The sequence below is a fragment of the Hemicordylus capensis genome, chromosome 15, assembly GCF_027244095.1.
Source record: "Hemicordylus capensis ecotype Gifberg chromosome 15, rHemCap1.1.pri, whole genome shotgun sequence".
NCBI classification, from domain to species: domain Eukaryota; kingdom Metazoa; phylum Chordata; class Lepidosauria; order Squamata; family Cordylidae; genus Hemicordylus; species Hemicordylus capensis.
In genome coordinates, this window is record NC_069671.1 from 20,410,611 (window position 1) to 20,436,785 (window position 26,175).

The following is a 26,175-nucleotide window of genomic DNA, read 5'->3' on the forward strand; positions in this document are numbered from 1 at the left end:
GCCGCGGCGGCATGTTCGCGCTGGAGCAGTTCGAGCCTCCGGGCAGCAGCGGCAGCAGGAGCGGCGCGCCGGGAGAGCGCGGCGGCGGCGGCGGCGGCTTCGCGCAGGGTATGAGCTCGCACTTCAAGCCGTCGCCTTTCCACCACGGCGGGACTCCCGGTGCCGAGCCGGCCCTGAGCGCCCTCGGCCATGAGTCTCCCTCGGCCATGCTGGCCATGAACTTGAGCTTGCCGGGGGACGCGTACAGCTTCCACGCCCGCGGGGGCGGCCCCTCGGAGCTGCAGCAGGCCCAGCCCGCCCACGGCTTCTTCGGCAACCAGCAGCCCTCTCACAGCGCCCACCAGCCGCCGTCGCACTTCGGGGGCGGCTTTGGGCCGGAGCCCAGCACCTCTTGCCTGCACGGCGGGCGTCTCCTGAACTACCCGGGCGGCCAGCAAGCCTTCACGGCCGACGGCTACGAGCAGCACCTCGCGGACAGCCAGGACGGCGGCGGTGTCAGCAGCGGCGGCGGCGGCGGCTTCGGGCAACAGAGGGCGGGTCCCCTGCAGGACTTCCAGCCGCCCCCGCCTCAGCAGCAGCCGCACAACCCCGGCGTGCCGGCCCCCTGCCTCCCGCTGGACCAGTCGCCCAACCGCGCCGCCTCCTTCCATGGCTTGCCAGGGGCCAGCTCCGCGGAGTCGCACGGCCTCGACTCGCAGAGGCGCCTCCCCAGCCAAGGAGCCGCAGCCTTGGAGCCGCTGGAGTACAGTTACCCGAGCAGCGAAGCCCACTTCGACCTGCCTGTCTTCTCGCCGTCGGAGGCCGACGGGCAGCTGCCCCACTACGGAGCTGGTAGGCATCAGGTGGCGGCGGGCGGGGGGAGCTTCCCCGGGCCCTCCTCGGCCTTGGCCCGAGCGCCGGGCGGCGGCATGGGCCCCATGGCCAAGGTTCACCCCCACCAGCAGCAGCAGCAGCAGCAACAACAACCACCACACGGCGTCTTCTTCGAGAGGTTCGGCGGCGCTCGCAAGATGCCGGTGAGCCTGGAGCCGGGCCTGAGCGCCAGGCATCCCTTGATGCAGCACCAGCCGCCGCCGGCCCTGCTAGGCAGGCAGAACTCCTGCCCGTCTGCTCTCCCGAGGCCGCCGCCGCCGTGCCCTGAAGGCAGCGCCGCCAACCCAGGCTTGCAGGACGGCGGCGCTCCGCTCTTGCAAGGCCAGCACGCCCAGTTCGAGTACCCCATCCACCGGCTGGAGAACAGAACCCTGCAGCACCCCTACGGGCCTGGCGAGCCGGTCTTCAGCGTGCACCACCATCCGCCCCAGCCGCCGCCCCCCCACAACCAGCGGCTGCAGCACTTCGATGCGCCCCCCTACATGAACGCAGCCAAGCGGCCGCGCTTCGACTCTTGGAGCGGCGGCGGCGGCATGCACGGGGCTAGTCTGGAGAGCCATCTTTCGCCTTCCTCCTACACGGGCCTTCCGGGGGACTTCACGCCGCCGGGGCCCGACAGCTTCCCCGCAGGGCCTCCTCTCCAGCCGCCGGCGGGCGCCGACCACCAAGCGGCCCTGCAGCAGCAGCGCCAGAACGCCGCCCTGATGATCAAGCAGATGGCCGCCTCCCGTGGCCAGCAGCAGCAGCAGCAGCAGCAGCGCCTCCGCCAGCCCAGCCTGCAGCAGCTCGGCCACCATCACCAGCAGCAGCACCATCACCCCCACGGCGAGCCCGCCTTCGAGGCGCAGGAAGGGGCCTGGTTTCCCGCGCCGCCTCACCCCGCCGCTGCAGGCCCCGGGGACCTGCTCTTCCGGCCGGGGGTCGGCGGGATGCCGGGCTTGCAGGAGCCGCCGCTTCGGATGCCCTCGGGGGGCGAAGGACACGTGCCCTCGCCGGGCAGCCTGCACGGCCAGTTCGGCCTGAGCCCGCCGTCGGAGCGGAGGCCAGGTCCCGACTTCGCCGCCCAGCAGGGCTTCCCCTTCGGCGGCGCTTCCAGCCGCCAGGCCACCCCGCACAGCGCCTCGCCGGGCTCCTACGGCCCCTCGACGGACTTCCAGGCCTCCGGTCCCCCTCCGGCGCCGCAGCCCCGGCAGCCTCCGGCCAGCAGTAAGCTGGGCGCGCTCTCCTTGGGCTCCTTCCCCAAGGGGGGCGGCGCGGGGCCCGGAGTCGGGGCCCCGCCGGGGGGAGGCGGCGGCGCGGGCCCCAAGGAGAGTAGCGGCCTCTTCGGGCAGAGCTGCCTGGCGGCCCTGTCCACCGCCTGCCAGAACATGATCGCCAGCCTGGGCGCGCCCAACCTCAACGTCACCTTCGGCAAGAAGGGCGCGGTGGCGGCGGCGGCGGCAGCCGGGGCTGGTGGCGGCGTCGGGGCCGGTGAGGGCGGCAAGCGCAGCAAGCTCAGCCCGGCGGAGCCCCCCGAGCCGGGCAGCGCTGGGCCCCCGCCGCTTCCTCCTCCGCCGCCCCCGTCGGCTGAAAGTGGCTTGTCCCCAAACTACTCGCCCGGGCCGGGGGCCGACGTCAAGGTGGGAGGCGGGCGGGGCAGGGGCCGCAGGAAACGAGACAGCGGGCACGTCAGCCCGGCAGGCGGCGGCGGCGGCTACTTTGACAAGTTCGGCCCGACAGGCGGCGCGGAGGGCGGCAGCCCCGGGCAGGGGGGCGAGCGAGCCGGGCCCGGAGGCGGCACCACCCCCACCACCCCGCACCTCCACGAGCCGCACAACAAGGCGCTGAGCTCCCCGCCCTCGGCCTGGACCAAGGGTGGCGGCGGCGGCGGCAGTAGCGCCGCCGCCGAGCTGCTCCTGCCCCCGCCGCCCCCGGAGCCACCGGAGCTGCTGCCTCCCTTGGACAAGGCGGACTCTTGCTCCCCGCGCAGCGGAGACTTCCCCGACGAGGCCGGCAACGAAGACGAGGTGTCGTCGAGCTCCGACAACCAGCTGCCCAAAGGCCCCGGCCGCAGCCCGCTGCAACCCCGGCCGGGGGACCCTTCGCTCCTCAACGGACAGAAAGCCGCCTTGGCGCAGCTCGGCCTGCACGGCGGCAACGCTACCTCCAGCCCGGACAGCTACGGCGGCGCCCCTCCGACCAGCACCACCAGCGCCCCTGTGCAGGAGGAGATCCACCCGCTGGAGATCCTCCAGGCGCAGATCCAGCTCCAGCGGCAGCAGTTCAGCATCTCCGAGGACCAGCCGCTGGGCCTGAAGAGCTCCAAGAAGGGGCCCGACGGCGGGGGCGGCGGCGGCGGCAGCGCGGGACTCCAGAATGGCGACAGCGGCGACCTGAGCAGCTGTTGCGGCGGCGGCGAGAGCAACAAGGGCGCCATGAGCACCATCGACTTGGACTCGCTGATGGCCGAGCACTCCGCCTCCTGGTACCTGCCTGGCGACAAGGGCCTGCTGGAGGGGCCGGACGAGCAGGAGGATGACAAAGCAGCCCTGGCGCCCTGGGAAAAGGCCAAGCCCGCCAACCCCAGCAAAGAAGGTAGTCCTGGGCGCTGCTCCCTGGGGCCGGGTCTGCTCTTGCGTGGGGCTGGGAGGGCAGGCTCTGCGCGTGCCAGGCCCCTTCCTGGCCTGCCTGAAGCAGAGGCGGCCGCCGTGAGCATCCTTTCCTGGGAACTAGGCAGGCCTGTTGGAGCCCGCGAGGGGCTGGTGAGGGGCCCAGGTGCTGCTGCTGCAGCCCCTGGAAGGGGCCCTCCAGCCTGCCCACCAGGCTTCAAAGCGACTCCAGAGGGACTCTGAGTCTCAAATGGGTCACTGGGGAATCCTGCCCTGCCAGGCAGAGAGGTCCGAGGCCGCCCACGTCTGCAATGCTTCAGCTTTGCCTTGGGGGGGGGGTGCCTGATGGCCCGCCCAGGGGTCTGTGAGGTGCAGCTGCGAATGAGGCAAGCTTTGGGGAACAGCGGGGCCACCACGGTGGTCTCTGAAGTGTGGGAGAGCATCTTCTGGCTGGGCTGTTCCCGGAGGCCTCTGTTGCTCTTCAGTGAGAAGCTCAGAGGGTGGCTGGCAACGGAGACCGCATGGTTCTCTCATGTGCTCTCTGGGCCACATGTTTGTGCAGGAGAGGATGTGGGGCAGTGAATGTCCGTCCTTGCCAGGATAGAGGGGTGTGTGTGTGTGTGTGTGTTGGGGGGGACAAATGGGTTTCAGGTATTGTGTGGACACAGCCCCTTTGAGATGGCGGCCAGTTGTGTTGTGCTGGGAGTCGGGCCCTCTCTCGGGTCTTCTCTTGGAGATTCTGGGTCGGCTGGCGCATCGCCTTCACTCAAAGCTCAAGTCAGCTTATGCCAAAGTGAACTTTCTCAGCATTTAGACAAGGCAGGATTCCTTAAAGTCTTGCCTTCCTTTTAGGGCCCCCTTTTGTCTCCAGGGTCTCGCTAAATTAAGTTGAACTGAAGTCACAGAAGTATTCCAGCCTTGCTTAGTTCTCGGTTCTTAAGTCAGGCGAAACCCCCTTGAGTCTTCAGGCCCACAGCAGCAGTGCCTGGTGGATGGAGCCCAGTGGTTGGCTTCACTTCAGTAGGTGTCTGTGGGGCAGCAGCCGTGAGAGCGGCACGCGCATTGTGAAATGCAACCAAGGAAGGGCTGGTCCTGTGGGGACCCTGGGTGCTTTCCCACAGCATCTGCTCAGAAAAGATGCCCTTTTCTGTTCAGAGCTCAGCTTTGCAGGTTTCTGGAGGTGGGGGGGGGTCACTTAACCCCCCACCCCACCCCCGCCAGGCTGGCTCTCTCTCTTTGGCTTTGTTGGCTCTGCTGCTTTCTGTCTCTTTGTTCCTGGGCGGGTGATGCCAGCGCAGGGAGGGCGGGGGGGGGGGCTCCTGTGTTTAGCATGCACAGCAGGTGCTGGGGTGCCCATCAGCATTCTTCTGGCTTCATCCAGGCAAGGACATAAATTGGTTTGTTTGGGGCCGCCTTTTCCATTTTTAAATGGAGTTTCACACAGCATCCTTCCTGGCTCCTTCTTTTATTGTTTCTTGTACACAACATCTAGATCTGACTGGATCAATAGCTAGTTAGCACAAATCACAGCTCCCGTCACTTCTGCCTTGCCAGACACGCACGTGTACACACACACACACACACACACACACACCCTCCCTCCCTCCCTCCCTGGTATACACACTCTTGATCTCTGTAAGTACAATCAGAGTGGAGAGGAGAGAAATAACTGAATGTCTTAGTTTGTTACAAGAAGCACACAGGTGAAACACTTCAGAGGGATGTGCTGCTCGCTACCAGTGGTGGTGCCCTCTTGTCCATGAATTTGGCATACTGGTCACAATCCAGTGCAGCATTAGGAAGGCTCAAGTCCATTGAGTTCCATGATTTTATCTCCCCCTTTGGGATTGCAGCCTGTGTGCAAAGGAGCCCCCTTCTGCCCTAGGAAGGTGACCACATCAACTTCTTAAGGGTGCAGCCTTCGTTATATCAATATCGTGCCTGGAAAATACCTCCTTGCTTGCATGGCAAGTTTTCTCAACAGGAAGGCACCATCCGCTGTGTTGTCGGGTTAAGTCTCCAGCACAGCAGAGGCTGAAAGTTAAACTCAAGATACTGACCTCGTTTTGCCATTTGGCTGCAGCTGGAAAGCCTAGCCAATGCAGGGCACATTTAGATGGGCTTGCTTTTGAAGCCAGCGACCTTAGAGGAGAGATTATTTTAATAATTGTATTGAAAAGCCCATGTAAAGATGGCATTTTTACCATGAGTTATAAACTGTTGTAAGATTTAGGCACTTGAAGGGCTGATTAGTATCCATGAGCAAAAAGGTAATATTTATATGTTGCTGTTTTTTTAATTTTTTAATTTGTACTCTGAAAAATATTCTTTCTGATTTTTACAAAAATCACTCTCCACCAAAAAAAGAGAGTTCTACTCTCTCCATGCAAACTTTTGTTACGGGATGCCTTTTTAATGATACATGCTGAAATGAGACAGGGTACAATTGCCTTTGAATTGTTCATATCACATAAATGATACAATGGGCTGTGTCACTTGTTCTGTAAGTTTGTGAGTGAAGAATAAGGTGATTTGAGAACGTCCAGAGTCTAGAGGGAGGCACACTCCTTGCTCCTTTTTCCGGGCCCTAGTTTCAGACTGGCAACACCTGCGATGTCAGCACCATTCTCTCTTCTCTCTCTCCCTGGAATAACTTTTGGTGTTCTAATTATAGCAATAAACAAGCTGCAACCTTCTCTTGCTGGTGAAATGCAGTGCCAAAATCAACATCAACAATCGCATCTAATTTCTGTTAAGTGTAGACACCATACATATAATATCTTTTTGAGTGTGAGTATAAATATTATCAAGATTAGATCTGCTATATCAGAAGTCCTTTTAAAAACAAAAAAACCCCTCCAAAGCAAAAACCGGATATTTTTGCTAGAGTGGAGTAAAATCTTCTATGAGTAAAGAATTTTGGCTTTATGTCTGATTGACACATTGCATTTGTAGTGGTTTTATGCTGAAAACCGAGACAACATTTAATCATCAACATCGTCATCATCATGAAAAGGATCTTCCATAGTGGTGATGGAATTGCATCCCCTCTTCCCTGTTCTTCGCAAAGGAGGGTGGCTCTTGAGTCAGTGGGGATCTTTTCTGTTTGTGCGCCTGTTCCGGCCGTCCATCTTTCCTTCCTTTCTCCCCCCCCGCCCCCCAGAACAATTCAATTTGAAGTCTGTGAGACTGTTCCAGAGGCGAATGGTGTGAGGAAGCCCTCTGGGGTGGCAGTCTTGAGGGTGGCTTCACAAATCGCAGGCAGGGGAACCTCTGTTTCGGAGGCAAATGTGCAAGTTTCTATTGTGCCACAACGACACGTCTTGAAATGGCAGTGCACAGCAAAATCACGCAGTCATTATGATTTTTGTACATGCTGCTGTGCAAGTTTGCTTCCTAGACGGAGTTTATGTTCATGAATAAATATCATGCGTAGCATGGCCCTGAATTTTGTCCTGAAGTCTCCCCGCTTGTGCTCTGATCCTAAAGCGGTAAATAAATATTCTTTGTCTTTGTCGACTTCTTGCTAGGAAGAATGTTCTCCTGGCTGACTTGGAACTGTTTTGGCCCACTTCAGTCAAGGGCATGTCCCCCTAATTTATGGGAAGGACTGGGGTGTCTGTGCTCCCGCATGCCGGTACTCTCCTTGCTATTCAGATTCTTCTGTCCTGGTGGCTCTTATTCACTTACAGTTTTCAAGATCCATCTTAGGTTCCCCTCCCGCCATGATGTTGCCCCACAGGAACATGCAACCTTCAGGCTTTTTAGGTGCTTGTCAAGTGAAATGCAAATAAATGTGGTTACACTCTGTGGCAACGGCGTTTTCATTCACAGGCCCTTGCAGTATGTTTAGCTACTCTGTGTTGGTTTGGCAGCATTTCACAGCCTTCATAAATCTGTCATTGAACAGCACACAGCACGCAGAACAGATAGAACATGAGTGGGATAACCTGTTTAATGTGGGACATGGATTGGTGGTGGTAACAGAGGACTCTTCTGATTCTACTTTGATGTGCCTGTTGGCTCTCTCTGTGTTTCCTCCCATCTCCTGATGTGCTCTGTGTAGTTTTTTAAATTTCAGAAGTCTCTAATTTGTGCCACAGAGTAGCTTTGGTTGACTTGACTTTAGAAATACCTTGCAGAAATTCTCAGTGTGGTGAAAAGTAATATTTAGGTGGAAATTGATTTCTGGTATAACAAGGACTATTGGCATTAGATAAATTGGGGAGATCAGCCGCTCTTTGCCTCAATTCTTAGAGTTGCTTTGATAGTAATATTTAAACTTCGGTGAAGAATTTGAACGGCCTTGGCGCGAGTTGCCTCTGCCTGGATGTTACATGAGACGGACGGTCTATGGATACGAAATAGACATTATTAATGCTCTGGGTTGGTGATCTGATTTATGAGGAACGAAAACTCTCATGGCAAGTAACGAGGAAGATCTCCATGTGCCTTTGACTTTGGACTTTAGCAATCTCTTCTGTACATTCTTCAGATGTGCAAAGAACCCCCAGAAGAGCGAAATTGTTTTCAGTGATTTGGCTTCATTGGCTGACAGAAGCAGGATGCCCGATACTGGCCCTCTCTCTACAGTTGTGCCTTTCCCAGACATTTAATAGAAAAAATACTTTCTCGCTCCTATGTTCTTCCTTCTGCGTTCTGCGTTTCTGGGCACTTCTCAGTCTGAAATGTTTGCAGCTTTACTATAACAGCTGGTACTGGAGAATTGGACTGGGAGCACAACGTGGTTAAAGCCATAGTTTTTCTTCCATCTGTCTTATCCATGTGTGACTGTTCCTGAGAGTCATGGGGGTAGCAAACCTCTATTGATTGATATTAAGGCAGAGAACTTTGCCGTGCATTAAGTTTAAAAAAAAAAAGCAAACAAAAAACCGCCTCAAATCCTATTTTGTAGCACATTTGATTGTGGGATGATATGTGAGCAGGGATGTGGATCTGCACACTAAATTTGGATAAACAAGCACACTTCACCTACACTTATTGCATGAAAGTAAATGTCTTTTGGAACTGCGGGGCCTTAACACCAGGCCATGTAGCAGATTTTAGTTAGCGTGTTCAGGTTTTGGAGAAGCCATGTATTCCGTTCCTATTGCAAATGCACCTTCATTCCCACCCCCCTCCAAACAGTCTCTTCTGGCAGTTCTTGATGAATTGGGACTAAGCATATGTGAAAAACATTTTCTGTGTTTTGCCACGACATGTTGTTTATACATTTTGATTTTCGGCTTGCTTATACAATTGCATAAAGGCTTGAAACAAGCTAACATTACAATCAGAAATAACTTGCATTCAGAGCCTTTCTGTTCTGCTATGCTAATGAAGGGGCTACTACTGTTATATGCATGTAGAGCATTTTAGCACAACTAAGTGGTAGCAGTTTAGTGCTTCTCTAGTATAGCAACCTAGATGTGCACGTACACAAATACTGAGCGAGGCACAATTGAATCACAGTGTTGCCTCGACTTTTACATAGATTTACTTTTCATAAAATGAGCATCACTTTGTCATATTTTCTCTCTAGTGAATAATTCCTCCTAGCCCACATAGTAATTTTCTCCCCTTGTATTGTGCATTAAGAATACATAAAGAGACGGATGGGAGAGCCATCTCCCTCGCGGAAAGGAAAGTGCAGCATTGCCCGTATCCCTTCCTAGGAAGAGGCCGTTGGCCTCATGTGTCAACTCTGGAATGTGCGACAGCAATCTATAGCGAGCTTCTGTGACCAGGGGCAAGCCTTGTATCCGTGGACTGGAACTATTTTTGTACATTAAGGGGAGCTTTGGAAGAGCGTTACTTCAGTATGTATTTCTGCTCTGCACAGACTGGAAAAAAGCTTCTTTGGTGATGCTCTTAGAATATTCCCGTTTGATTAGCCCTGCACTTGGAACCTGAGCTAATAACCCTCTATTTATAGTGTCTCTTAAATTTGGCCACAGGCATTACAGAAGTACTGTCAGAGATCATACTTAGTAGCAAGGTTCTAGGCATTGTTGTGTAATCTGGCCGATCACTTTGCATTAAAATGGGTGGCCAGTGTTTTGCATTTCATTTCTTTCTAAGGTGGTGGTATATACATTGTGGGGGGGGCACCTTTGGGATCTCCAGTTTGGGTTCGAGGAGGATGGTTGGGACATGGTGCTTTTCCTACCTGGGCTGCCCCAGCAGAAGACCCGTCTCTCTGCAGCTGCAACATTCTCGAGTCCTCCTTTGTTGCAATGTACCAGTCAAATTTCTTTCGGCATGACGTACATCTAGAGATTATGTGTCGGAGATTGTCAGATTCCTCTTAAATCTTGGGCTCTGTGAATTTACCAGCTGGAGGGATAATCCATTAATTTTAACTAGCTGATTTTCTTAATGCTTCAAAGGGAACAACTTAGATGATACTGCATTGCAAAAATATTAGCCAAAAGCCTCTAATCTTTTGCTCCTCTGCTTTCAAATGATAAAAGTAATGTTCAGTTTTTATGTGGCACCAAGTCTTGTGGACTTTGCTAGAATTTACTGTGTGTTTTGGATGGAGGCGCCAGGGTGCTACAAGGAACCGTATAAATTAGTGCTCAGAGTTTGAGGTGGAGGTGAAGGGTGTCTCTTTTGTGTTTGTGCTTAAATAAAAGAAAGTTGCTTGTTGGTCCTGTATGTAAACCCATATGTTGTTGGTTCTGCTACAAGAGGTGTGTGTGTGTGTGTGTGTGTGTGTGTGTGTGTGTGTGTGTAAAATAGGCATCTCTTGGTAAGTGGCAGGGGTATTAATTGAATTAAACTGCAGACTTATCAGTTTTCATCCATGGTTTATAATATGCATTAGATTGTGCAGATATTCCTGCACAAAAATGCCTGTTTTCTGCTGCTGCAACCATCATTGGTTTGGATATTTACTTATGATTTTGGGGGCGCGTGGGGCTCCACGATTTGTCTCAAGCTGAGAAAATGGCTATCTTTAAAATGGCATCAAATGTCACCAGTACTGAGATACTCTAGTATTTTAAAAGACTGCAGCATGGCGGATTGATGATAGACCATTTTTGCCTCAATCCAGCATGCCCTTACTTCCATTATTTTCACTGGACCTTACTTTCAAGTAAGCGTGTTCAGGAGTAGAGGCTGAATAGACTGAAACCCTGGCTCTGTGAATATAATTGGAATGTCCTGAAAACTCTTATATGATTTTGAGTTGTCGGTTATTCTGTGTAGTAGACCACTTCATTATACCTTGGACGTATTTTGTCAGCATACGAGTCAAATCTTTACTGATACTAGATCTTTTATTTCTAAGCATGGCTTTAAAACTGCATTAGCCAACTCTGGCTCTGTGGCTTCCTGCCCCCTCTCTTGCAAAGTCTGGGCCCCAGTTCAGTATGGAAAACCACTCATATCTGAGGGTCACAGCCGTGTTTTTCCTCTTAAAGTAATAACAGTTTGTTTGGGGCTAAATGTCGGAGTAATGACCCTTGTGGCTCCAAACCACTCCAGAGGGTTTCAGCCGTGATGGTAATCACAGTTCAGTGAAAGCACCAGAACATTCATTTGATTTTAAAGCGAGTCTGTTCTGTTTCCTCAACTGCTGCACCAGTAGCATTCACAGGTGACATGGTGGTGTTTAGACCCTTATGAATTGTGCCCAAGCTGGTCTGAGCCTTTCCATCTCCCCCTCCGCCCCAGCACAGCTTGACCTCTTGGTGTCTGTTCCTTTTATTTTTCTGTGTTCGTGTGTGGAGTGCCTGGAAAAATTGGATGGTAAGACCTCTGGTTTTCAGGGTTTTATTTTTAAGGAGTGATCTTTGGGGCCATGAGAGAGCTTGAGCCAGTGAGAAAGCAGATTTAGAAATTGGAGGCCAATTTTATATATGATTTCTTTATTTGCTGAGATTGACAAAAATGATCTGAGATTGAAAGCCAACCGGCAGTTGGAGAAAAAAGGAAATGCATCTTGGTATCTGAACCAATTCTATATTTCCTCAGCAAAGCAAAAAAAAAAAAAAAGGAAATGTAGTTTCAGTTTGGGAGAACTTGCTGCCATTCAGCATTTAAATTAAAATGTGTTTGTAGCCCATTCAGTGATGAGAATACACTGCAAGGAAGGTGATATTTTTGCAGGGGTTGTGGACAAGAACTGAACTAAATTTCTGCCCTAGACTGTGGCAACCCCCCTCTTTATTTGGGGCGGGTATGTGCGTTCATGTGTGCTCAGTTATCTCCACTGGGAAGAGCAGCGTGCCTGCTTCATCAGAGGGGAAGGGGCGGCTTGCCATAGAGGGCCCTTGACTAGGTGGCTCGTTCTTCTTTATTGGACTCTGCACCCGATCCATAATTCTGTTAAATCAGCATATTCTTCTTTGTGCTTTGGTACTACTGACCTCTGTGAGAATGAACTGGTCACCTCCATAGTTTTTCTGAGGATGAGCCTGAGCTCTGAAAGGCAATGTGTTGAATGGTTGCCGGCTGTGTTCCTTGCTCTGTTTCAGGCATTTTGCTTAATTGGTGAGGCCTGAGAGAGGCTTGTGGCTGAAGCCAGGCACTCAGCAGCAGCAGCAGTAGCAGCAGCAGCAGCAGCAGCAGCCACCCCCTGAAGCCTAACGTCCGCCATGCTCCTGACACCCTCCCCAGTTGCTCTTGCACTTGGTGCTGGCATGGTGGAGCGAAGGGCATATCAGCTCAGGTGGCAGTCGTAGCTCAGCTCCAGAGAAGATCGAACAGAGGCCATGGTGGGCTGGAGCGATCCATCGGCAGACTTTGGCCCTGCATGTTTGTCCCATGCCACACTTAAGGATGTGCTGTCTCTCTGTTTGACAGTTGCATTTCTCCCTCATTTTTAGGGAGTCAACCTTGGCTTTCTCTCCCCCCCCCGGGAGAAATGATGTGCACCGCCATTAGCGGAGCGTGCATGCATGTGTGTGGGGGAGGAGAGGGTGTCCTCAGCAGGCATAATGTCCGTGTGTCTGTACCCCACCAGGCGGGAAGCGGGAGCTGACAGGAAGATGCTTTGGGCCTGGCGTGTATGTTGCCAGCTGAGACTGGCTGGATCCTGCTCTCCTCTGGAGTAGCTGATCCGCGAGGCTTGGACCTCCAAGGGCTTCTCCTCTTCTGAAAGAGAGTCTTCTCCCTGTATTTTCAGGACCAGCACCACTACTCCTGCTTTTTGTTGCAAGTCCAACATCTCCTTGTTCATGTAAAACATTCATTTATTTATTTAAGAAGAGTTGCCCATTCACCTTTTTGGTGCAGAGCCCTCACAAGGCAGTTGCAAAGGTGGGCACCCTACAGGAAAATGCAACCAAAGCATTCCATCAGAAATCAAAACAACTCTTCCGTAAAACAAAAACCTGTAGTAGTCGTAAAGATGAAAGAGAGGTGTATTAGCAGTTCAGTACACTAGGAAAGTTATCAAGTAGATGAAATATGCCGTTCCAATCAGTATTAATAATTCCAATCAGTTTAATAATAAATATTAACTTGACGGAACAATCAAAATTGGAACAGCACATTTCGTATACCCTGGATTGGGTTGTTCTTTAGTGGCGACATCTCTGTGTGTGCTTTGGTCAAGGAGGGCACACTGGGTTAGGAGGTTTCCTTTAGAGATGTGCAAAGCAGTTCGGGTACAAATTGATTTGTACCCAAATCTAGCTGATTCGGGTGATTTGGAGTCAGAACAAATCACCACTGTGGTCCATTGGCTAGATTCGGGTCCAAATCGAATCATGTCAGATTCAATTTGAATCGATTCAAGATTCAGATTTCTCCTATTATTTTCCCCAGATTCTCAGCTTTCATTTAACACCCCCCCCAAAAAAAACCCCCAAAAAACTAAGCTTTAGCCCTTGTAGAAGTGGAGTTATGGAGCAAAATGTGTGATCACTATTTTTCATGTGTTTGGATCCTATGGTGTATAACATTTCCTCAAGTAATTACACACCTGCATTTCTTCTGTTCATTTTGACTGTCTTTGGGCAGTGCCAGCTACAGCCCCTCCCATCCGCAAGGCAGTGGGTACTACTCAGTTTATGTTCTAGGATTTTTTCCTAGTGTTTAGACTCTTTGGTGTCTAATAACCTTTCCTCATAATGAATCCCTATAAGGATTCATTACACACCAAAGAGTCCAAACACCTCAAAAATCCCTAAAATATAAACTGAGTATCCAGTGGCTTACAGCATGGGGGGTAGTTGACACATGGGATGCCACTGAAGGTGTGTAATGAAGACACCAAAGAATTTAAACACTTCAGAAATTCCTAAAAAATAAACTGCCTTGCAGGGGTCTGTGTGTAGTTGACAGTTGGCACTGTCCAATGACAGTCAAAATGAACAGAAGAAATGAAGGTTTGCAATGAATCCTCATAAAGATTCATTATGAGCAAAAGTTATTATACACCAAAGAAACCAAAAACTTGAAAAATAGTGACTACACATTTTGCTCCATAACTTCACCTCTACAAGGGCTAGAGCTCAGCTTTTTCTTTTTAAATTAAAGCTGGGTATCCATGTTAGGGTTAGGATAGGGCAACTTTAAATCCCCATTATTTCCTATGGTGGAAATATATAAAATCAGTAAAAACTAAAAACAAACACACCAAACTTTAAAAATCAACCAAGTGCCCCACTCCCTTGCAATTGGGTGGTAGGTGGCACCCATGGGGACCTACCCATCATCCAAATTTGTTGCCCCTAGGACCTTTATACATTGTCTGAATTGATCCAAATCTAATCTAATCTAATCTGAGGTGATTCAGGGGGACAGATTCAAAAACAAAACAAATCAGGGGTGATTCAATTTGTGCACAAATTGAATCGAAAAAATCGATTTGTGCACATCCCTAGTTTCCATCCAGTTAGTTTTACATTTAACCATGAGGTCCTAACTTGTATTAACCACAAACATAAACAGTATAAACCAGATGACAGTCCAGAGAATAGATTTTGAAATGCTGATAGCTTGGGTGGCTTGCATTTCAGGAGTAAGGGGATTTAATTACTTCTGGTTACTAGTTCTCGAATGCTGGCCTGATGTTTGATCATAGGGAGGAAAGGCAAACTGTCCCCAACACTTCCTGCTAGATGTGCTCAGACTGACGCTTCTCTCGGATGACTGACGCAGCCCTTGGATGGCTCTGCGCGGCTCTGTTCACGTCATAACTTTTCCAGACTCTGGAATTCCAGGAAATAAGAGACATGCTGAGATACACTGTGAAGGGAGCAGTGTGGTGACAGGGGCCTGTGCCAGTGGAAATAGCAATTCGCTCAGCCTCCCAAGTTTGGCAATACCCATTCTGCAATCCTGCCATTCCCAAAATAAAATAAATGCCACCACTCTTCTTCATTCTTTTGTTCCAGGCTGCAGCAACTTTTGTGGCAGGGTTTTTAATATTGCATCCTTTTAATTCTTTGCAAAATGAGCAGGATTACATTTCATTCTGGGGCCCATGGCAAATGGAGCTGTTTAGCTCCTCTGCCTCCCTCTGCCCCAGGAAGGTCTTGGGGTTGCCAATAGCATCTCAGTGCGCTGTCTGGTGTTGTTGTATTAGAAGATCCAGGCTTTGTCCAGGACACCCAGCTGGGCTGCTTGGGGGGACTTGCTCCCTGAGTGGGCTGTGAGGGTCACTTGCTGCTTTTCCTCTGCTAGAAGAATCTTGGGTTAAGGTGAGGAGCTCTGTGTGCCTGATTCTTCTTAAGCCCAAACCATTTATCCACTTCCTGTCTGGTTGGAATTTTTCTTTGAAACCAGTACGTGTGTGTGTGTGTGTGTGTGTGTGTGTGTGTGTGTGTGTGTGTGTAAAAGTAAGTCAGCAGAACTCCAAGAGGATGGGGAAGCCCTGGAGGATATGGCGGCCGTGGCGTTAGGTGTTTGTGTTTGCCTTCTAGGGCATGACTGGCCCTGATTTTGAAAGCTAGAATTGCCGGCAAGCGCTCAGTTATGAGGGGCCATAGAGGACGACTGCCTGCCTGCCTGCCTGCCTGCCTGGCGGCACCAGCAGCAGACACTGTGCTGTGCGATTCCTGATCCAGAACAGATTTCCCTGCTAACTGATCACCAGCAATTTGGGCGCCATGATCCTAGATAGAAATGTGTGGAGTGCTGCAGTCTCCCGTTTGGGGGGTGATGGTGATACTCCAGAGAGATGACTGTTGCCAAATGCAACCCGTGAGCTGATCCGGTCCCTGGCTCTGGATTGTGGTGGCAGCAAACGTGGCCCCCATTCTGGGCTGAGTTCTTGCTCTGTTTCGATAGGGCAAAGTTTCTGAAGAGGTAGCTGGCCTGTGTGTGGCGGGAATATGGCTTTGGCTTGTGGGAGAGGTGTCCTAGGAAGCGGGGAAGGCGGGCTTTTGAGCGGACCCTGTTTCTTCATCTCTCTGCATTTGGTTCTGCCTCTTGTGCACAGCGCCAGACTCCCTGGACGGGGAGCAGCTGATCCTAAGGGGCCAGGGGGCCCCAAAGGAGGCCGTGCCGGTTGCTCCTCTTCCTTTCTTCCCACCTCACCTGAGAGCTGCACTGCCTGCGGGCTGGTCATTTGTCAGGTAGAGCTGTCTGGTTAGCCACATAGCTCTACCTGATGGATGGCCAGCCTGCAGGCAGCCGGGCAGGAGAGAGAGGAGCAACCCTGGCTGCTGCCTTTGGTGCCCCACTGGCAGGTTAAGATGGGCCGCTACTGGCTTGGACCTCCAGCCTCCCTTAGGAAAGCCACAGAGAAAGGGCTGACCGTAAGAGAGGCTTTGCTCAGAATGTGCTGGCAGAGCTGGACTCTGGCTGGCTCCCCCCCTCTCCAGGCGAGGGCCCATGGGGAGAGCAGAGGTAGGGGTGTAGGGGTGTGTGTTTTAATGCTGCAGTGTTCCTTTTGACACCTTCCAATGTGACTTACAACCTGAATTTAAAAAGATGAAACTTAAAAAAAAAACAAAAAAACACCCTCAGAAAAATAAGTCAAGTTTCAGTAAAAATAGCAGAGCATCAGAGCAAAGCAGCAGGCGAAAAACCACCATGATGAAAAGGCTCAGGCCAATAAGGAGGTCCTCCCTTGGCTGGATGAGTGTGAGATTCAGCCCCAGGCGGGTCTCTGAGAGCAGCAGGCCACAGCTGAGGGCCTTTCCCTGCCCAGCCAGGAAAGGGAGGAAGCCGGGATGGATGAAGAAGGGCACCTGTAAGCGGGGGGGGAGGGGGACCACACCTGCTGGTGGTCTGCAGGAAGAGAGGGAAGGTGCTGTGACAGCGGGGTGTGTGTGTGTGTAAGGAACCAAAGAGGGCAGGCCTGCCGGCAGTGACAGTCAGGAAGCTGAGGGCCCCTTGCTTGAATGCATGGCCGGCCGGCCGGCCTCCCTCCCTCTCATCAGTGTTGCCTGGAACTCCTCACCTCCTTATTCCACCCAGATGCCTGAAATGCCAAGGGGTGGGCTGGAGGATGTAATCTCACTCCCCCCCGCCACCCCGAAAAATAACTACTGGCTGTGGCGAGAGGGCGCAGCCACCAGAGACTCCAAACTGCCTTTAAATAGCCAGGTGTTGGAGAGGACCGTGTGGCTCTTGGCAGTGAAGCTTGCTGCCGGAGAGAGCAGAGGCTCTAACCGCTGGGGCCTGCTGGGGCGTCTGCACAGCCCACTCTACCCCCCACCACTCTGCAGGTGGCAGCGGTCCTGCTGTTGCAGCAGGGTCTTGGGTCCAGTCTCTAGGAGTTTGGAAGAGGTTCCAGGGAGCCTCTGCCCTTGGGGCTCCAGAGTCACGGGCTGCACGGGCCAGTGGTCTGACTCTGCGGAAGGCAGCGTCGTCTGTCCAAAGCGCTGCGTTTCCCCTCCAGCAAGACGTGGCCCTTTAGACCCTCCAGGGCGTCTCCTCCACACTGAAGTGCTTTGGGGCGGTGGGGGGGAGAAGAGGACAGGTGGGTCCTGAGCTGCATGGGCCTCTTCCTTTTCAGGATGTGTGCGTGGATGACCCAGGCCTTGTGTGTGAAGAAGCGCCAGCCCTCCTGAGTGCGAAAGCTGGCCGGCAACCCTGTGCAGAAGCATAGGCTTGCTGATAGCCCTGGGCCCGCATTTTTGGAGGGGGCCATGGCGAGAGTGGAAGAGAAGGCCAGGTGTGTGTATGCATATCTGCCGGCCGGCGGGCCATTTCCTCACTGCAGATCACAGGTTGCCAGTGAGGTTACCCCTTGCAGGGTTTGGGAAAGATGCCTGCTCTCCCCCAACCCCCTCCTTGCTACCAGCTTTAAAATGGCTCCAGTGTACCTGTTTGTAGCTTGGGGCTGGTATCTCATTTGTCCTCCTCTTCCTTTTTGCCACTTCCAGTGGTTTTTCTCTCTCCCTTCACTTCATGTGACGTTTTTGCCAGAGTAGACGTCAAAGACTCTTAAAGCCACTCTTTAAACCTTTCAGGGATAGTCTGGTCCAAATTACAATATATAAAGAGCCCGTTACAGTCAGAGCTGTAAAAACAAAACACACCTGTGTAAATGGGATGTGCAAGGGGAAATCATGTAGCCACCGTTGCAGTTTTCCCTTTCTTTGACAAGAAGCATCAATGAAGTAATATGGTCTTCCTAAAACAGGCACATTTGCTTGTTTGTTTGTTTGTTTGTTTATCTAATTCAATTTCTATACTGCCCTTCCAAAAATGGCTCAGGATGGTTTACACAGAGAAATAATAAATAAATAAGATAAGATGGATCCCTGTCCCCGAAGGGCTCACAATCTAAAAAGAAACATAAAATAGGCACCAGCAACAGTCACTGGAGGTCCTGTGCTGGGGGTGGAGAGGGCCAGTTACTCTCCCCTGCTCAATAAAGAGAATCACCGTGTTAAAAGGTGCCTCTTTGCCAGGTTAGCAGGGGTCAGTTTTATAAGTTTGTCCTAATGGTTTTTCTCACAAAGGACTATTCTGTGTAAAGGTTTAGAGCAAAATTGAACTGCTTCCTTATTTTTCCAAACCCACGTCCCCCTTCTCTGCAGCCTTCCCTTCCAAGTTCAATTTTGCTGAAAAAACGGTGTCTTTGTTGAAACTCTGTACCTGTCTTGGAGGGCAGAGAATGCAAGGTTGAGCTAACAGGCCCTGTTGGGTCTCCTTTTCTTGGGGAAGATGTTGCTTGCCGGACGTCTGTGCTGGATGTCCTTGCAGGCTCCAACTGTGTGTGAACAGTGAGCCCCAAGCAGCCCACTGTCAGCCGTGCCCAGTCCGTTGTGGGATGGATTCTGGAGCTGGTTACCAGGGAGGTGGCTGTTTGGCATCCAGTCCCTAGTCCACTCTGCAAATTTGAGGGAATGGCTGCTCATTTGGTTAACCCAAATCATCTGGGTGTGTCTTTTTGAACAACTTTAGAAAATGTTACATCATGATTTTGTAAATATTTACAAAAGACTGACACATTTTTATATCGACCAAGGTAAAGCTACTAAACTTTAAAGTCCTGCTTAAAACAAAATATTGAAACAAAGACAGCTGCCTCCAACGTAGGAGAGATACTGTGTGTTGAAAAGAGAAGATTTCCTTGACAACATAGGCAGACAAACCGGTTGGAGAGGTCCAGCCTCTTGAGCTCATTACCCGATTCTGGTGAGGTGCAGTGATGACTTCTAGGAACCCAGGCCCATGGTTTTTTAGGGGACCTTTCTGCTTAGTTTTTGAATCCGCCATTAACAAATGACTACACTAACCAGTGAACTGCAGTTTTTGCATCCCAAGGCAAAGAAAGCAGCAGCCGCCGCCGCCACCAAGATCATGAAGAGATGGCTCTGCTTTGCGGAGGGACTTGCCCAACCCCAGAGCCCCCAGAGCTCATCCCCCAGGCAAAAAGCAGGATTGCCTCTGTAATGGTCAATGCTACAGGATAGGAATGGGACTTTTGTGCGGGGGGGCACCCCCCCAGCAGCATCATTCTGGGGGTGATTGCGGCCGTTGACGGTTACCTTGCATTGTGCAGACTGCTCTCGGGTCTTTATCCTTGCAGCCACTGTGTGACTTTCACACATTCCTGGCAATAATTCCTCTGTTACAGATAAAGCATTTGCAGCTGAGAGAGTTTGACTTGCTTGAGGTTGGTCAGGAAGTCAGTGGATGACTGGAGATCTGAAGCGGGCAGGTCCAGTCCATACTGGCACTTGATTATGGGAAATCAGGTGGTGGGTGGGTGTGCTGCATAGATGCTCTCACCCTTGTGTCTGGGCACAAGTATTTCCTGGCTTTCAGTACGAAGCGGCCATTGCCGTTGATTCTGGCTTCATGCAGTCATGGGTCATTAGCTGGTGGATGTGAAAATGAAGGCAATTTCTTCCCTTTGACAGCTTTTCCTGAGATTGGATGGAGCAGTTCCCTGAGATGAGTAATGGCCATTCTTCTATGGATGTCCGCATTCATGAGACAAGGAAGCATGTCTGGCTTAGAATATCTCTTCTCTTCCAGGTGTGCAGGGTTCCAACGAGCCCTTCTAAGAATTAAACTTGGGATTTAATATCTTTAGGGTTTTCTCTAAGAAATGAATCCTAACCCTGCATCGCTTCCCGCTCCAGATTTCCCCATCAGTGTCATTAATCCAGAATCTATATTGAATGTGAAAGAGAGAACAAAAGCAACCGGATGTTTCTTGCACGGTCAAGTGACTGAGACGAGATTCTTCGGCAGCCGCAAGATCTTCTGTCTGCCTTCTGTTGGTCTCCATCTGGCCGCGCCGCTCTTGCAAACTCTTTCCCTTTCAGTGCATTCCTTCCACCATGGGCTCTGTTGAAATGGCGAGTGGTGGCTGTCTCCCCAAGATGCTCGTGGGTTGTCTTGCTGGTGTGTGTCCCTTTGAACTGACTGGTGAGGGGAAGGGGTTTGTCTTCAGGTTCCTAGCAGTGTTGGCTGTCTCTTCTGTTTAACCACAAAGGAAGCTGAGGACGTGTTTGGTTTAAGCCCCAGCAAGTTCAGTGCAGCTCCCACTGACTTAAGTAGCTGCACAGTGGCTTTGAGCACTTCCGTCGTTAAGTTAAATCCTTTTAAAAGCAACAGCCAACCCATAAAGTCTCCAAGTATGCTCATTTGGCCGAGCACAATGTTGCTGTAACGGCAACCAGAGAAGAGCTGCCAGCTCTTGCTAATGGCCAGCAGTGGTCCCCAAATAGAGCGTTGCAGCCGGGCCCTTCCAGTCTCTGCGCCCTGGAAAGGTGGCGAGAGAAGCGGATTCAGTGGCTGCTCTCCTCTTTGGGGTTGCCTTCCTGCCCAGCGGCAAGTGCCCTTTGCTGCTTGGGGACCCTGGAATGGCTCTTTCCCCGTCTTCAGACACTGTAACACTGGAAGAACTTCCTTCCGTTTTTCCCTCTGGCATTTTTCTCCCCTACACTGAAGAAAGAGTTGCTTGGCTGGTTTCTTAATTGGTAGCTGCTGCTTTGTGAATCAAGTGACTTCTTGCACATGCAAATAAGAATAAAGAATGCAGGAGTTTTGTTTCTGCAATTTTTTGTTCTTGCCAGATTTTTCTGAATAATTGCGTTGATGACTTAAAATCAATCTTTTCTTCCCATAGATGCTCAGCTGCATTTAGTTCATGACTGGGTAATCTACATTATCTAACTTGCCCTTGTTCTGGCCCTCCTGTTTCTTGAATCGCGTGCTCCCACTTGTTGGCTTGTTACACAAGGTGTTCCATCAATGAGCTGGAAGAACATCCTCCTTGCAACCGAAATTGTACTGAGTGACGTGCATGCTGTGTCAGGATCCGGAAGGCAGCTGTGGGTGTGCTGAAGGGCTGGGCTTGCATGCGCCCCGTGGGGCGTTCACACAGCGGCTCATTCCTGACACTCTCCTTGTGGCTTGGCTTGGCTGCTTCTCTTTGCACAGCCTCACCTGAGGTGCTCTTCCTTGGTTGCGCTGCCATGGGATGGAATATTGAGGAGCAGTTTTTCTGTAGGGACCCCTGCTCTCTGTGGAAGATATGCCATGCCCCTCACCTCTGATGTTTTCACACCATAACACCCCCCCCCATCTGTTGGTTTGGGCTCCTGGATTGTGGGCAAGTCTTGTGAGATGGAGTGTCCAAGAATTTCCACTGACTTTGGTGCCAAATCTTGCCGCCTCGGACGCTGTTTTGAGCCGGAATTGTGGCCACTCCCTTATTCAGTACTGGGGCAAACTGCAACTCCCACTGGACCAAAATATGCATCGAGAGGAAAGCCCACCTCCCTCCATACCTGTTGAGTACCATGTGAATATGTCAGGGTGCTTCATCTGTATTAACCAATCTTGTCTGTTCTTGAATGCAGTTAGGGCATCTTGTTGGGAAGGTGGCTTATAAATAACTTGATTGATTGATTATGTGCCATCAAGTCAGTGTTGACTCTTAGTGACCACATAGATAGATTAACATGCACCACATATTAAAAGCCTCTTTTAAAAAAACCAGCGTATGTCAGTCCGCGTGTAGTTGTTTCAGTTCAACCTACCTGCCTTCTGGGGAAGCTAGTAGGGTTCTCTTAAGGGCCCTGACCACACCCAGGCCTGTTTCCCTTCTGGAAAGTGCCTGCGTCCTGGGCCTCTTGATCTGCGACTCACTTCCCTCTGTCAGCTTAGTACTACACATGCTTACTGCAAGGGTCCTTCTCCTCCTCTGCAGTCTCTGTGGGGTAGCCTCGCCCAGCATTGGTGCAGTCATGCTGGACCTCCTGCATGAGAGCAAGAGTGATGGCATAGGAGGGAACTCCTCCCGGACATGGTTTGCTGGGGCATGTGCCTTTGGCCTGTCTCGGTGAATGTGCTGTCCTGCATATCTCGCCACTGCACAGTCCGAAGGCATCTCCACACTCTTTGGATCCTCTAGGAGCACGGGTCCAGATTCCCGTGGCTTGTCCCTCTCCCTGCCCACTTGCTACTGCCACCCATGGAGGCAGCCGGTGACTCTCCAGCTAGGATGGGCCGCCTTCCATGGTGGCCTCTTGGTGTGTGGGGCCTCCAAGCAGGCAACGTCTATTGTCCTCCAAAGCTTTGTGCCCATTCTGTTGCCTTTTCCTTGATCTAGCACCTTGAACTTTGTGCGTCTGTCTTCTTCTGGGCTATTTTGCAGAGGAGGAAAGGACAGGCAGGGCACGGAAAGTGGGCTGATGTCGAGGGGCTGAAGTGGTCAAGCAGAGGCTATGCTTGGGCCGCCTGGGGTGTCTTCCGCCCGTCCCTCAGTGACTGAAGAGAAGTCTGAGCTCAGAACTTGCTTTGGAGCCACCAAGAATGGGTCCCGCCATCCCTCCTTGGAAAAGCAGGAGGAGCAGGCTGCTGTGTAACCCGCACAAAGAAGCGAGAAATCGGGTTTCTTTTCACAAGTGGCCAGTGGGGCAGAGGACTGTGCCACCTTGGGGTGTATTTTTCCGAGGCGGTTGCATCCTCATGTGGCTGCACAGATTTCAATACAATTAAATGGGAAAGTTGCCTCCTTAATTGCGCGTTGAGTGGTAGGGTATCCGTTTCCCCACCCTCTAGTCTCTCAACCCTTCTTTCCCCTGAAAGGCCCACAGTCTCTCCCTCGCCCGGGAAGGGCAAGATCAAGACGAGGCCTTTCAGGGTTAATTAAATAGGAGCCTCCTGCTGCCGCCTCTGCGGTGGACTGGTGGACCTCCGCCCTTTGTGCCAGCCCGACACGGTGATGGCGGTTGAATCGGGCTGCTGGAGGAAGCTGCCGCCGCCACCGCTGCCCGGCTGTCTGTGAAGCAGGTTCGCCTGGCGGTAGGCAGGTTGTCTGCCCGTGAGAGCTGGAGTGGAAATGTCAGAGTTCAAGCTGCAGGCGGGTAGGGCAGCTCCAGCCGCAGCCTTGGACAATGGGGAGCTGGGAAAGCGTAACTCTTCCTCGCGTGGTTGAATGGTGAGCCCTGGGCTTGCCACACACGGCTTCCTTCCCTAGAGCAAAGCCTGGCTCGTCCCCCTCTTCTCCTTAGTGGAGCTGGAGGGTCTAAGGATGTGCCCAGCTGGGTCCAAGCAGAGCCCTTGGCCTGCAGAAGGCTCTTTGATGCCACCGTCCCAGAGGCATGCGCAGAGGCTAGGCTTGGCCTCCCGTCGCTCTCTTTGAGCAGCTCATGGAGAGCGACTGGCGTGAGCAGGACTGCGTTCAAGTCCTGCCTCTGCCTTGCTTGTCGCCTTGGCTTTCTTCCTGTCCCGTGGAGATGCCACTTTCCTCAAGGAGTTGCTGTGATTTCAGATGCCAGCACACCAGATCAACGGCCCCCAGTTGCAGGCTGCTCCCGCCTCCCCTGCTGCCGAATGGCTGTTTGGGAAAGGGGGCAGCAGCCCTCAGTGGGTGGCTCTGTAGCCTTGTGGCAGAGAACTTAAAGCAGGCGAGGAAGAGGACCACGTTGCATCTAGCTCCTCCTCTTTCCTCCAGGCCTTTTCTGGTGCTGCTTCTGTACAGCTGGTATTGTGTAGCAGGCAATCCAGGTGACACCCTCAAAGGAAAATGCTTTCACAAGAGCTCTTTCTTGTGGGAGCAGCATGACTAGTCCCCTGAGCTAAGCAGGGTCCACCCTGGTTGCATATGAAAGGGAGACTAGAAGTGTCAGCAGTGTAAGATATTCCCCTCAGGGGATAATGGAGCCGCTCTGGGAAGAGCAGAAGGTTTCAAGTTCCCTCCCTGGCGGCATCTCTAAGATCGGGCTGAGAGGGACTCCTGCCTGCAACCTGGGAGAAGCTGCTGCCAGTCTGGGTAGACAGTACTGATCTAGATAGACCAATGGTCTGACTCAGTATGTGGCAGCTCCCTCTGTTCCACCTGCATTGCCTTTTTGCAGCACAGAACAGTAGCTCTCTCCACAGTCCATCACTGCTTCTGCAATGGCTGTGTGGAGTCTGAAGTGTTGCAGGCAGCCGTTGGGTTGTGCTGTCGACACCTGTGTGACAAGCAGCATGCTGCCTGCCTGCCCCTAACATGCTGGGGACACTCTTTCGTGGAAAAGAAACCTTTAAAAATGAACTGCTTGTTGAGGTTGAGGGAAATGCTGATGTAGCCCGGTGGCCTGGGGAAGGAGGAACACAGGGAGAAGTGAAGCATCTCCTGAAACCTGCTGAAATATTTCAGTAGGGGGCTGTTGTCTGCCTCCCTCCTCCTCCTCCCTCCGTATGGGATAGAATTGGACATTAAATCATGCTGCCCCATTGATGGCTCCAGGCTGATGTGCTCCTTTCAGCCCGGGGATTTTTGTAGTGCATCCTCTGCTAGTGGTGACGGATTGGCTTGGTGGAGTTCTGGGAAACGTGAATGGGACAGGAAGCATGCTAGGGAAAGTGCTTCCTCAAGGTGGTGCCATTTAGAGGTTCCTGCTGTGTGGCGAGTAGATGCTGGCTTGCTCTCCTGCCACTGCAGGGATGCTCTGTGCAGCAGTGTGCAGGTATCTTTTGCTAGGCTGATGTGAGCTCATTTCACCGGTCGTCTCCTGCTGGCAACCCTCCTTGAAGGAGTTGAGGAGGAGAGCTGTTCTGGTGTTCCCTTTGCTAAGCAGCATCTGCCTTGGTTTGCATTTGAATTTGAATGGGAGACTGCGTGTGTGTGTGTGTGTGTGTGTGTGTGTGTGTGTGTGTGTGTGTGGTAAGAGCTTCCCTTTAGGGGATGGGGCCGTAGCTCAGTGGAAGAGCATCTTCCTGCTTGGCGTGCAGAAGGTCCCAGGTTCAGTCCTGGGCAGCATCTCCAGAGAGGGCTGGGAAGGACTCCTGCCTGCAACCTTGGAGATGCCGCTGCCAGTCAGTGTAGACAATCCTGAGCCAGATGGGGCAATGGTCTGACTCAGTTTCAGGTGGCTTCCTCTGTTTCATTGAATGTGCCCATCTCCAGCGAAGCACAATGCCCAGGCAGCTGTCTCCTCCAGCTCAAGGAAGTCAAGAGGCGGCTCCTTCTGACTCTCATCCGCCAGTCAGGCTGGGAGGAGATCTCCCGGCCTTCTGAAGGGTGCCCCTCTCCAAGGCACCCCCCGTGTCTTTGGACCCGGTTGCTTGCCTCTGCAGCCACCCTTCCCCTTCAGGTAGCTCCCCCAGGTCCGTGAGGTCCCTGGCCCCTGTCCTGGGCCTGCACCAAGAGTAGCTCTCTGGCTGGGGCTGGCTGGAGAGAGAGGGCTTGCTGTGTGCCCTGCTTGCTGCCTTCCGCTCCAGGTGCAAACGGGAAGGCCTTGTTGGCAGGAAGGAGACGGGGGCAAGCCTTGGTGATCTGCAGCAGGTCCCCCTCTCGGGAGAAGCCCCAGATCGCATGCCCTCTGCCAGCACTCGGAGCCCTGGAAGCAAAACAAACATCCTTGCGACATGATGGCCTCTGCTCTGCTACAAGCGCTCTTCAGAATCCCAGGCTCCTCAATTAATCATCCTGTCTCTGAAAGAAGAAGAGCCTTTGAAGATTAGAGGAGGCTGCTGCCAGGGCTGGCTGTGTGGATGCAGGCGGGGCTCCTTTCCCAACACAAGTGTGTCTTTGGAGCGGGGGGGGGGAGGTCCTGGCCGGGCTTCCGTCACGAGGGATGGGGAATGCTTTATGGCCAGAGTTGGGCGGGCGGTCTGCCATGGCCCGCAAGGTCTGCTCAAGAGCTCTTTGCTTTCGGTAGAAAAAGGAGTGTTTGCCGAGTGGCTGGCTGGGCTCTCGGAATGCGGATGCTTGGAATCCTCTGGCCTCCCTCCAGCTGCTGGCCAAGCCAAGCGGCTCCAGGCGATGATGTGGTGGCTTCTTCTGGGTGGGGTCAGGCTGTGCTGAGCATCCTGCGGGAGGCGGGGCTTGCCCACTTCGTGAATC

The 26,175-nt window shown here is 52.5% G+C and overlaps 1 protein-coding gene across 1 annotated transcript in view; it reads left to right on the top strand.

The window, feature by feature from the left end:
* Positions 1-26,175, top strand: part of MN1 (MN1 proto-oncogene, transcriptional regulator) — a 32,023-nt gene continuing 5,848 nt past the window's right edge. Inside the window, exon 1 of the mRNA XM_053279752.1 lies at positions 1-3,447. Coding sequence (XP_053135727.1) covers positions 12-3,447 — 3,436 coding nt within the window. The 5' untranslated portion in view covers positions 1-11. The remainder of the gene's footprint in view (positions 3,448-26,175) is intronic.